Source organism: Myotis nattereri (assembly GCF_964212035.1).
Source record: "Myotis nattereri genome assembly, chromosome: 14".
Taxonomy (NCBI): Eukaryota; Metazoa; Chordata; class Mammalia; order Chiroptera; family Vespertilionidae; genus Myotis; species Myotis nattereri.
In genome coordinates this window covers 44,694,773-44,707,890 of record NC_138089.1, presented here as the reverse complement: position 1 = coordinate 44,707,890, position 13,118 = coordinate 44,694,773, and the positions used below count along the sequence as shown (strand labels likewise).

Here is a 13,118-nt window from a genome sequence, read left to right as displayed (position 1 = left end):
ATGGAGTGGTTGGGTCTTAAGCTGAGACTTAAAGGAAAGAGTGGTCCTTTTGGTGCAAAGAAATGGGAATTTCTGAAAGAACATTACAAGAACAAGTACTAAGATTGTAAGTGATGTTATAGCACTATGTGCAAAAGTCATTATAAGTTAATGCTAATACAAACAATAACTAAGCACATATCCCACTTCGTATGTGCCAGGTATTATTCTATGTGCTTCATAGTCATTCATGCTATCTTCATGGCATTATCTTCATTTTTCCAAATGAGAAAAGAGAGACACTGAATTAAAAATGCTTTCCCAAATCACAAAGCCAGCAAGTGCTTGGCTAGGATTCAGACCCTGGCAGTCTCACTCAGACACCCGTCTCTTTGAAAGCTACAAAATGGAAATGTAAAATATGATGAAGGCCCAAATTGTGCATAAATTCTAGCTATGAGCAATGAAACAGCTTCTTACATGAAAATCAGCTTTATTACTGTATACCACACTACATGTTCATTTTATGTTCTCTTTGTCCTCTGCAAAAAAATTGTCATTGCTGAACTGGAAATCCCCCAAAAGGGGGCATTTCTATGGCGCATCCAGTGGTTATGTTGCCACGGTGATGCTGTGTCAACATAGCAGCCACTGGCCATTCGCATAGGTGGACCAGAACCTGCTCATTAAACCTGAGGCTGAGACTGCCACCTACTTCCTAGAAAGAGAAAAAGTTCTCTTCCCCAAATAATAATCAATAAGCTCATCCTGGTAGCAACAGGCAGAAGCCACTTCTTTAAGAAGGCCATTGCTTCTTAAAATTATCAACTGGGTTCTGTTGGGAGTCCTACATTAAAGCAGAAGCCAAAGGATGGGCTGGCTCTTATAGGTCCACCAGGGCACCAGGTGCTGGGAGCTCAAGATGGTACCAAGCATGGGACCCATTATGAACAACCAAATTAAATACAGGCATAATTCCAGATAGAAGTTGTTTCTTGACTCATTACCTTATTATCACAAGGGAGAAATCCCTAATAGACAGTTTCCAATAAGATTAGCCTTTACAGATTAACAGAGCTTAAATTTATATCCCTTTTCTAGAGGGCATTTTGGTAATTCTGTATCAAAAGCCTCAAAATTGTACAAAGCCAATGACCTAGAAATTCTACTTGTACTAATTTACCCCAAGGAAATCAGCAGATACATACTTTGAGTCTATACATTAAAGCATTAGATTATAAAAGAGAAATACTGGAAACACCCTAATTGCACAATAGGTGATTAAATAAATTATGGTATAACCATAAACCACTACATTTATGGAATGACCATAAGAACTATACAGCTTGCCCTAGCCGGTTTGGCTCAGTGAATAAAGCGTCAATCTGTGGACCAAAGGGTCCCAGGTTTGATTCTGGTCATGGGTTGCAGGCTCAATCCCCAGAATGCAGGAGGTAGCTGATCAATGGTTCTCTCTCATCATTGATGTGTCTATTTCTCTCTCTCCCTCTCTCTTCTTCTCTGAAATCAATTAAAAAAACAACAACTATACAGCTTAAATTGTGGTCATGAAAGATTATTAAAAACCAGGTTAAAACCAGTGATACAAGGTAAAATTCCATTTTTGTAAGAAACAAAAATAGCAATATCATATACACATAGAAAAACCGGATTAGTAGGGAATTTCTCCCAGGGTGGAGCTATGGTTGTCTTAATTTTGCACTTTTTATACAATAAACTCTGCACTGCATTGGTAATTTTAAAAAATGATAATTCTTTTCCTTTGGTTATTACATTATAATTTCTCATTCTCCCGTTTTTCAGTTCTGTGAATTTTGTCACTGCCTTTTCCCAGCAAGCAAAAATGCTGACCAGTCTTTTCCAAAGGGAAAAGGCAGTCTATGTTTTCAGAGACCCGCCCCCAAGGCAAAAATCCTCAAATTTGACAAGTAACTGGCAAGCTCAACTGACCTTACTGGGCTTGTTGCTCTGTTAAAAGGACTTATCAGAACATGACTTGGAACAGCTTAACCAAGTGTATCAAAGTTGTTTGTGCTGATATGGGTTTTGTTTTTATTGGGGGTTTTCCTAAAAAGAGTCAGAATCCTAAATTAAAAGAAGAGATTCGGGGAATTAGCTAACGGCTGATTAAAACAGCTTGTACCATGAAGATTGTGGGGCAGCTTGATCTGTAGGGCCTGGAATCTGGCATGATGAGAAGAGTCATGCTGGGTAATTTCTTTCCCAGGACATAATGGGAACAAGTAAGCTGCGTTACAAACCTCCATAAGATTTCTTTGGATATGAGATGATTTAAACGTTTTTGAAATAAAGGAGTGCCTTTTCATTTAATCTTCAAATGAGTATTAGAGGAGTATTATTTTGTTGTTGTTGTTAATCCTAACCCAAGAATATTTTTCCATTGATTTTTAGAGAGAGTAGAAGGGAGGGTGAGAGACACACAGAGAGAAACATTGATGTGAGAGAGAGACATTGATTGGTTGCCTCCCACACAAGTTCTGATCAGGGCGGGGAATCAAGCCTGTAAACTGAAGTACGCACCCTTTTCTGGAATCGAACCCGGGACCCTTCAGTCCATGGGCTGACGCTCTGTCTACTGAGCTAAACCGGCTAGGGCTAGAAGATTATTTTAATATTGCACAACAAATTGTTTACATATTGGACAAAGTGAACTGGTATTCTGAAGGCTTCCCAAATCTCAGGATAAATTTAGATTCAGCTAGAGGCTACCAAATAATAAAGCAATAATTAGATGCACAAATATTTTGCTTTTTATCCATCTGCCAACTGGTTGCTGTGTTAACTTTCCTGACCACTATCTCTGAGACTACTGAAGGAAAGGGAATTCCTTTAACCCAACCAATCCCAGAGCCAGAGAGATATAACTAAGTCTTTAATGAATTTCCCCAAACTGGCCTTACCCTGTAAAATAATACATGTTTATTCAAATGATTTGAAAGAAGGGGAAACACATGATTTCATTGAGAGGCTGAGTGACATTTATGTGTTTGCTCAATCTCCTTTTTTAGCCCCCTCTCCATGAGAGGTTGTGTGTGAGACGCTGGGCAATAGAGTGAGAGTCCTATCCACCGTGTGTTCATAGGCCGTTAGACATGCAGTGTGGTAGAGTGAATGTCAAAATAACCCATTTTCCTCCTTCTGTATTCCTGCCTCTTATAATAGGGCTTTGCAGCTCCTCAAATTGAGAAGTTGAGTTTACGTTCCAACCTCTTGAGTATGGACTGGCCTTGTGGCTTGCTTTGGCCAAGGGGACATGTCAGAAGTGACCGTGTGCCACTTCTGAGCCTAGGCCTTCAGAGACCTGTGTGCTCCTGTTCTCTCTTCTGGAACCCTGCCTATGTGAATGGCCAGGGCCAGCCCAATGGAAATGAGAGGCCACATGGAAGAGAGCTGAGCGGAGGGTCCCCAGCCCCCTCGCCAATCTGCAGCTGACCAGAGATACACAGTGGATACACAAAGCACCCCGAGGAGCCTGGCCTAAAGTGCTGACGCAGAGAATTGTAGGCTAAATAAAAAGTTATTGTTTTAAGCCATTCGGTTTTAGGATGGTTTGTTACACAATAGTGCCTAACCAATACACACAGGAACAACAAGTGCTAACTCTGACAAACCAAATGCCATAAAGCACTTGATGGGAGCACCTGTGAGATTATTCCAACCTGTTTACCATTACCAATGAATCATGCAATATAGGTGTGTAAACCACAGACCTGAACACCCATCGGAGAGGACACAAAGAGGCTGTCTATCTAGGGAAGGGCTGCCTCAAGACAGCCACAGTTCCTTTGAAAAACTGTCTACGGATGAGTTGGATTTGCCTGTGAAGTCATTCTTTGTTTCTTTTCTCTCTCTCTCAAAAAAAAAAAAAAAAAAAAAAAGCTCTTTCACTCAATTAAGCCTGTTGGACTCGATAACAATTGTCTAGCTTGATTCAAAGCAGCCATATCCTCCCTGACACATGTTCAGCCTCCACCACTCTGGAGGCTGGAATTTTAAATCCAGTCCCCCTGAATTTATGACACACACACAGTAGCAAGTCCCTACAGGCTGAAAATCAAACTGTAATTCAAAGGCCACGGGGCTGAGGAAACAGCCAGAAGATAAATCCCAATTTCAACCTTGGATTCTCTGCAAGTTGATTCAGGGGCCTGTCAGTCATATTTAAAAATAAAATAAAACTAACAGAGACACCAGATGGCACGTTTTAAAGAGAAACAGGAGTATACTTTTCAGAACTCCTTCAAAAGGCTCTTATTACCTGAAAAGGGCTGTTATGCGTTATTTCAAGGGCCCGAGACCACGTGGCCCCCATCCGTCATTTGCAGACGTTTCTGAATTTTTAACTAATGAGATATAAGGAAGGAATTGAGACCATTAAAGGCCACCGAGGCCACCACGCTGATTGAAGGTGATGTTACAGATGGCAAAGCAGCCCATTTCTGGAGCTGGGAGGTCACCACCACAGAGCACGTGGAGAATGAGAGCGCGCCAGGCACAGAGCCCTGGGAACTCACCTTGCAGCCCTCGCAGGCGCTGACCCCATAGTGGTACCCGGATGATTTGTCCTGGCAGACGAAGCAGGGTTTGTACACGCGAGGGGGAGGGAGTGGAGACGGTGGGCTCGGGACGAGTTCCTCAGAGCTGGTGCTCTGGGTTTCAATCGCTGCAATGGAGGTGGGGTGGGGGGAGAAAAAAGAGAAAATGGATTTCAGTTCATTTCTGTTTTACCAGTGAATTCATAGGCCTCTGCCCCACATTCAGCAACAACACTCACAAAGATAGGCCCACAAAACCAGTGGTCACTGTAGGCACAGCGCTGGGGATACTGACACTGATGATGGGGTGCTCAGCAGTTTACAAAGTAATCCCGTATATCTCTCTCTCTCTCTCTCTCTCTCTCTCTCTCTCTCTCTCTCTCTCTCTCTCTCATTGCAAGAGAGACAATTTTATCACCATTTTACCCTGAAGAGAAACAGAGTCAGGCGTGCAGTGACTTGTCCAAGATCAACAGGGCAGTGGTAGAGCCAAGACAGAGTCAGATCGTGTACTGCCGACCCCAGGCTCTTTCTACCCTTCCGTTTCCCCTAGCTTCTCATTGAGGTAGAGTCTCAGAAATAACTTGTTTGACCCCGTGGTTCATTTAACCAAAAGCAAATTTCCTGAGGACAAATGAAGAAAGTGCCCAAAGTTGCCATTCTTCAAGCGCATGGGGAGGGCCTCTGGCAGGCGTCCATAACCGATCTTCATTAATAATAATATTGGCAAGACCTTTGCTACTCAAAGAGGGCTCCCTGGACCCACAGCATCAGCATCACCTCAGAACTTAATAGAAAACATAGTATCAGGCCCCAGCTCAAATCTACGGAATCAGAATCTGCATTTTAACAAAACCCCCAGGAGAGAGAACGTACAAGTGTTTGAGGATCCTTGCTTTGCACTAATGATGGCACAAAGTCATGTTGATCTTCAGTCTAGATTTAAAAAGATGGAATTCCCCCATTTCATTCTTTAACCATCCAAATTCCATGGAAATAGGAATTCATAGAACTTAAGTATTCTGCAATACCTTCTCTACAGATTTTATGTACAAACAAAGCCCAGCCCTATTCCTATCATAGGCAAAAGTGCTCATAAAGTCTGATGGATACAGGAAAAGTAGTAAAGTGATCAACAAATGTCCCAGACTCTTCTAATCTCCAAATCACTTAACAACAGAAGATTTCCCAGAGAATAAAATTTCCAGTTGTTCCACTGTCCCTAGTCTCCCAGAGTAGATATTCTGCTTATTGAATTGTCCTATAGCCAAACTTTCAGCAAGTTGAGTCAACTCATCCACTAGACACACTTAATCAAACCGCACCTCGCAATCCTGTTGCCACACCAGGCTACGAATTCACCTCAGCTACTGCAATAGCCTCTTCACTGTATCTGCTCCTCTATGCCAGAGTTCATTCTTCAAACAAGCAGTAAGATATCTGTTCAAAAAGTTAAAATTGATCCCTCTCACTTACCTGTCTAAAGCTCTTTGATAGTCACCAATTAGATCAAAGCCAAACTCCTTGCTATGTCCTATGAAGCTTTCCATGATATGGTCCATTAGCAATATCAATGGTTCTCCTAACTTATTAACCTCTAAACATTTGGCTTCTAGTCTATCTCTTGAATAGGACAAGCTCTTATGCCAACTGAACGCAAATGAATATTTGCTACATGGAAATTCTCAGACTTTCACGCCTCTGGTTCCTTTCCATCTCTGAGGTCTGAGAGCAAATGTCACCTTCTCAGAGAAGACGTCTCTAAGTAAAATGCCCTAGCCCATTCCTCACTCCAAGCCATTATTTATTTTAATTTCTATAAAATTCTCTAACTTTAGAAAGTTTGTGTGCACATTTATATTATACCTCTGCCACACCCTCCAGTATGGGTTTAATGAGGCCAAACCACTTATCTATATTGTTTACAACTGTGTTCCAGGCCTAGAAGAGGTCCTGACACATAGTAGGCAAATAATCAATAAATATTTGTTGAATTAATAATTCTTTTTCATTACACACACTAAGTACCCCTCTAAGTTATGAAATTATAAAATTGGAAATCAAATAGTTTTCATATGCTCATTTGCTTACTTAGAAAAATAAGTATCCCTTTGGAATAGAATCAATTATTATTTTAGAATTTTTATAATTCAAAAGAATCTTGGCATGAATTCATTAGGTTAGCACGGGTCTAGTAGATAACCCTATTAGCGTCTTCATTTGGTTAGAACAGAGATATCTGGGATGAAGAAAGCCCATACTCTGCATAGCTTGGCACAATTATGTCAAGTGTTCTACACATGAGTTGGCATCTGAGATGTCCCTAAAGCTTATCAGATCACTTATTAGGCTGTAAATGCAAAAACATTCCTCATGCTTATCAGTTTCATTGAAAGCAAATGAGTAATAATGGCATCAAAAAGAAAACAGTACTTGTTAAAAGTACAAAATATCACTCTTTGTTCAAATAAACCAAAAACTAACAGCAACAACAAAACACACACAAGTTCATCCACAAGTTTTTCACTCAGAGAGAAATGCTGTTATCATCTTGGCATACCCGTTCCTGGCCATTTTCCTATGCATATAAATACTTTGGGTTTGTTTGTTTACTAAAATGGAATTGTACTATAGATTCTATTTGGGACTTAGTCTGTTTAACTCTGCCAGAAGTTTATTTCCTTGTCAAAATCTATTCCCCGACAAGACATTCCATTAGGATGAATATCTTTGCAGCTAATCTCAACACATCTCTATTTCCTTAGGATAAATTCTCAGAAGTGGAATGATTCACTCAAAAGTGGTGGTTATTTAAAATTATTTTGTTAGTTTTCAATTCATGTTGAGAAACTGACTTCTAGAAAGGCTGTGTCAGAATCCTTCTGAAATCGGTAACAGAATCCTTCCCTGGATGCTTCTCAACGCTTCTGCATGGGTTCTAGTTGCGTGCCTCCACTTCTGTCCTAGCGCTTCCCCAACGCTGACAGAGCCATGCGGTCACCACTATGACCAACCCGCATTGTGTTCTCTACGGAAGCAGTGCATGTGTGTTTGTGTGTGTGTGCGCGCGTGTGTGTTGAGGGGGGTGTGTTTCAATGTCCTACTCACTCATGTAGAACAGCTAATCTAGCTTGACTAGGGAAGTTGTAAATAGAATTGTTAGGGCTGGATTCAGCTGTCAGAGCTATGCCCTGAATTTCAAAAGTGGGTGGTAATTTCCATAAATATGCCACTTCAATACATGTACTCTAGAGAGTCCAGCATTTTACCCTCCCAAAGAGAGGACACAGAACTGTGGGCAACTTAATACCCAAGAAATTTGGGACAAAGTTCACAAAAAAGAGGGAGGCCTCAAAAAAGTTCCAAAACATTTCACAAAGGTTGGAAAAAGACTTTTTCTAAGGATGAGAGCCATGTATAATAAATGAATGAATCTAGAAGGCTTTTTCTGAATAGCTGCCATGAATGGAAATGTCCTATTGTAAGCCATCAATTGTGAAGGCTCAGGACTTTCATGAAGGCTGTGGTGACTTCACCTGCGACGCTATGAACTTTCCGTATCTGCACAATGGATGTTCGCCTCCTCAAAGGTTTATTTTTGCTGAGTGACTGTAACATGCCAAGCATTGTGTTACATGCCATGGACAGTGCGTGGTATACTCCCTTAGCCTTGACAAGTTTGGTCTAATAGAGAGTAAATGAACGATTCAAATATAACAGTAGTTCCAGACTTGGCTATATATTAGAACTATCTGGGGAGTTTTCAACCATCCTAAGGCACAGATTTTATCCAGACCTGTTATGCCAGAATGTCTGGGAGTAGAAACCAAGCATGTATGTGTGTGTGTGTGTGTTTAAACAAAATATTACCAGGTGAATCCAAATTGCAGCAGTTTGGGAACTACTGGTATTATAATAACAAAGAAAGTTTCAAGTATATTCAGCCCAGGAGAAATCAAGGGAGGCTTCCCAGAGGAGATGACCAGGCTGTGTTTTGACAGATAAATTGATTCTTTCTATTGTGGTTTGAATTTGAATCCTATGAATGCCGTAAATGAATCCCACACAAACCTCAACAGAAAAGGCATATATATGACAAGAAATAATCATCCTCAGAATTTCCCACTGGTAGTAAAAAATTAAATATTTGTGTTTTCATATACTCAAATATCACCCTCAAAATTGGTAATCTGTAGCCCTTTATTTCCTCCGTGTGGCCTATAACACTGAGAATAATGCAAGAAAGAAAGAAAGAAAGAAAGAAAGAAAGAAAGAAAGAAAGAAAGAAAGAAAGAAAGAGCCACAGTGGTTTAATCAAACTGCCAAAGCTAGTCAAACTCTCCACAGCAAGTTCCAGAATTACAGCCAGGATATGGTATCAATATAAGTAGGTTCCTACAAGTGCTGATGAGGATGTAGAGAAAAGGGAACCCTCGTACACTGCTGGTGGGAATGCAGACTGGTGCAGCCATTATGAAAAACAATATGGAGTTTCCTCAAAAAATTAAATATGGAACTGCCATTTGACTCAGTGATCCCACTTCTAGAAATATATCCTAAGAAACCCAAAGCACCAACCAGAAAGAATGTATGCACCCCTATGTTCATAACAGAGCAATTTACAATAGTTAAGATCCGGAAACAGCCCAGGTGTCCACCAGTAGATGAGTGGATAAAACAGCTGTGGTACATTTATAGCATGGAATATTATGCAGCAGTAAAAAAGGAGAATCTCTTACCCTTTGAGACAGCATTGAGGGACCTGGAGAGTATCATGCTAAGTGAAATAAGTCAGTCAGAGAAAGACCCGTATCACATGCCCTCACTCATATGTGGAATCTAAGTAACAAAATAAACTGATGAACGGAGTGGATCCAGAGACATGGAAGCATGGAACAGAGAGCGGAATCTCAGAGGGAAGGTGGGGGAGGTTGAGGGGGGTGGAAGGTAATCAGTCAAAGACCTTGTATGCATATATGCATAACCCATGGACACAGACAATAGGGTGCTGAAGGCCTGAGGTGGAGAGTGGGGCAGAAGAGGGATAGAGGGGATTAAGAGGGGAAAAAAGGAGACATATATAATACTTAGAACAATGAAGAATTATTAAAAATAAAATAATAAAAGCAGATTCCTATTTTAATGCAACCTCTGGCCTTTTGATAACGTAGCAAAATACTTTGGAAAAGTTTATTAGTGCTCCTCTTCCCCTGCTGTGCCCACCCCCCCCACCCCCACCACCACTAAGACAGTGGGAAACAAGGGGGGCAGATAGCCTAATGGCTCCCCTTTCACTAGTCACTTTGGTATTTAAGGTAGCTACAGAGTGCTTGGCCATTGATCTGCTCACTGTCATCCTGCTTAAATCAATAATCTATTAGTCCCTTTAAATTAGAGTTAGATTCATCAAATGCCCTTGAGAGGCCTCAAACATTGTGTTCCTTATTCCAGGCAAGCGCCATCAGTCTATGGAATGATAAAATTTTTGCTGGAAAACTCTGCAGGCTCAGCAGACAGTGTGTCCTGTATTAGCTCATTCAGCGATCTCAGGCAGGCCAAAAAAGCAGTTTTTAGACTTCCCGGGGGTGGGATGGGGGGGAAGTGGCTTTGTGTCATTCAATCAGACAACTGCACGCCTGCCGTCCTGATATGATTTCAGTTTGGGGAAGCAGCCTTTTGAGGAATCATTCGGATCTGCTTTTGGCCTCCTGCTTGTTATTTATTTCCTTGCTTCCTTATTGTCTTAGTGCTCTTTGGTGATTGCATCCCAGACAAGCAGCAGCCTCCGATGGGGCATCTCAGCAGCTCACCAGATGGGCTGCCTTGCTTCGTCAGGGAATGGCCAAGACAGAGAACTTCTGCTTGGCTCTGGGGGGGTCCCTCCCTGCCCAGAGCAGAGTCAGCACCAGAGGTGCTGAGGGCGCTTCTCCGGGCTGCACACAGGTGAAAGGAAACAGTAAGCTGCCCAAACCTGCATGGGCAGACAGGAGCTTCCAACCCTGATTTCAAACCCCTCCATCCCTGCAACATAGAGATGGCTATCGCTAAGGAAAGCAAAGCTAGGGTCACTGTCCCCGTATAAAAATTCATTACAGGTCTCATCTGCCTCTAATTCAGAGGTGGGGAACATCTGGCCTGCAGGCTGTAAAAGACCTTCGAAATCATTGGGTCTGGCCCTGCCTAGGCATTAGGGGTGAGTTAATTAAACCACAGATCGCAGGCTCATTTTTAAGTTGATAATTTTGTATGGGCCGCGAATGATGTTATAAATATCCAAATGGCCCTTGGCAGAAAAAGGGTTCCCCACCCCTGCATTAGGGCTCCTCAAAGTGTGGTCCATCCAGACCAGCAACCAGCAACAGGATTCTAGGGAAGGCGGGAGGGCAGGCACTTGCTTAAATTAGTTATTTTCATTCTATCTATGACAAAGGACCATTTCTTACCCTCCCACCCTAAACCCATCAAGGATTCATAAGACCCAATAAAAACCAATCCCTAGGAAAAAAAAATATGTAAATAAAATGGATCTTTAGAAAAAAGGAATTATGAAAAAGGTGACCACAACACAACCTCCAACTTAGAAAACATGTTAGTAGACATCAGATTTCTCTGTCCAGTTGCGGTACAAGTTTCTAAACACTTGCTCTCGATGTCCACACCTGTTGGGGACTGGCCAGGGGCAGGTTAGGGAAGGACACAGTCCACAGATGGCGTTTTGAGAAGCACTTCTCTGAAGGACTTCGAACTCAGAGGGTGTTTGCAGGCAAAACAAAAACAAACTAAGCAAAACCTCCACCGACTGAAATGCTGCAAAGTAGAAGGCCAGCACAACCAGTGACACAGCTTTCTTAAACACGGCCTCAATTCCGGAGGTTAATTCATTCCCAAAATTCAAAAGAAAGAAGTAATGCTATTGCCTGTTAGAAGGAGTTGGCACTTCCAAACTTAACTCACCTGAGAAAACAGTCTAAATGTCCTTGTTGTTACAACACACCTGAGTGACATTTAAACACACAGAAAGTCCCCAACAATAGCTCCCTTCACAATTCCTAACATGCTTGGCATTTTTTCTAAAGGTTAGATTAAGTAGCAGATACCATTTTTAAGAGAGAGCTCAGTATACAATTTTTTTTTTTCCTTTGTGAGAACTAATTTACTGCTGGCTAACCCACGTTGACAGATTTCAGGATTTAACGTTGGGCCTGATTAGAGGCAGGCTTCTTGCCTTATGAAAACACTGCCTTTTTGCTAGAACCTTCCATGATTAAGACAGTATTTTAATGCACTCTCTGGGCAGCTGAGCCTTAAAAGAAAAAAAGAGTTGTAAAGCAAAAGGCATTTCCTGCAAGACCCCCAGGGAATTTGAGCCCAGAGCTCCAGACCTATGGGAGGGAGTCATTTCAGCTAATTAAGAGAGAATAGCAAAGTGTTGCATTTGGTCAAAACATTCAGTTGGGCTTCATTTTTGTTGGCACCAAAGAGAGCTGGTCTGGATATTTTCCCCTCTTTTTCTGTGGATTCACTGCAGGATCGCAAGGCCCACAGCTCACATACATTAGGGAGAAAGTCAAAGGAAACGCTAAAGTTCAACTAAAGTACAAGTAATTAGAACCAGATTCTCCTGTGTGCGCATGCGTGTGTGTGTGTGTGTGTGTGTGTGTGTGTGTGTGTGTGTGTGTGTTGTATTAAAATACAATTTACATGCCTCCAAATGTTGGAGTGGGGGCAAAAGAACTCCATATACTGTCGCTCATTTAATTTTCCTGTCGCCTCTTGGTGAGGGGGGTCTGCTTTTAATCAACTTTCAGGGGAAGCGGTTTGGTTCCACACACACATGGGTTTTGCAAATCTGTGAATCGCATTCTGAAATTAGGTAATTGCCAAACAAGAAAAACTCCGCTTTGCAATGGTCTTGCCGCACACCGCTGCTGGCTTTGTTATTATTAAGCAGCTCCAAGATTAGTCCAGGGTTGGGGCAGACAAGGGAAGGAGGGGGTGTTGGGAGAAGGAAAACATCATTGTGGGGCTTTGGCAGCCCTGACTCAGTAACCTGCCCATGACCCTGAAGAGTGTGTGTTTGCCCGGGTCACCAGGGATCCTGGTGGCGGGCTGGAGCTGGGCTATGAGAATCCCTGCTATTCTGACCACACATGCAACAGGTGCGGGACACAGGCAGGGGCCAAACGTAGGGCTGGGGGAGACTTTGGTTTTGACTCCTTAAAAGCCTTCTTTTGCAAAATATGGTCCGGGGGCGGGGGGGGGGGGGCGTGGCAATGCCATCACCTGGCGATTGGTCAAAATCAAGTTCTTAGCTTCACCCAGAAATGCCTGTCAATCACAATAGGCATCATAAGAAAATCCTCACTTAATTCCTAGGAACATAAGCAACATTGGAGACACCCTGACTTGTGAAAAGGCCTTGTGACTGTCCTCACCTCCCCAAGCATTGTGCTGAGTCAATTTGGCATGGGAACTCAGTCCGCTTCCCTCTGCACAGGTCCTTACGAAATGCCCCACCTTGTTAAGTACTTAATATATTAAGGTCTTCAAGCTGGGTGTGTG

General features: G+C 42.2%; 1 protein-coding gene across 5 annotated transcripts in view; it reads right to left on the bottom strand.

The window, feature by feature from the left end:
* The window catches only part of RARB (retinoic acid receptor beta), a 638,244-nt gene that overhangs the window by 117,039 nt on the left and 508,087 nt on the right, over positions 1–13,118 (bottom strand). For all 5 annotated transcript variants that reach the window (XM_081105810.1, XM_081105811.1, XM_081105812.1 and 2 more), the window contains one exon: positions 4,536–4,684. In XM_081105810.1, the coding sequence (XP_080961936.1) occupies positions 4,536–4,684 (149 nt within the window). The remainder of the gene's footprint in view (positions 1–4,535; positions 4,685–13,118) is intronic.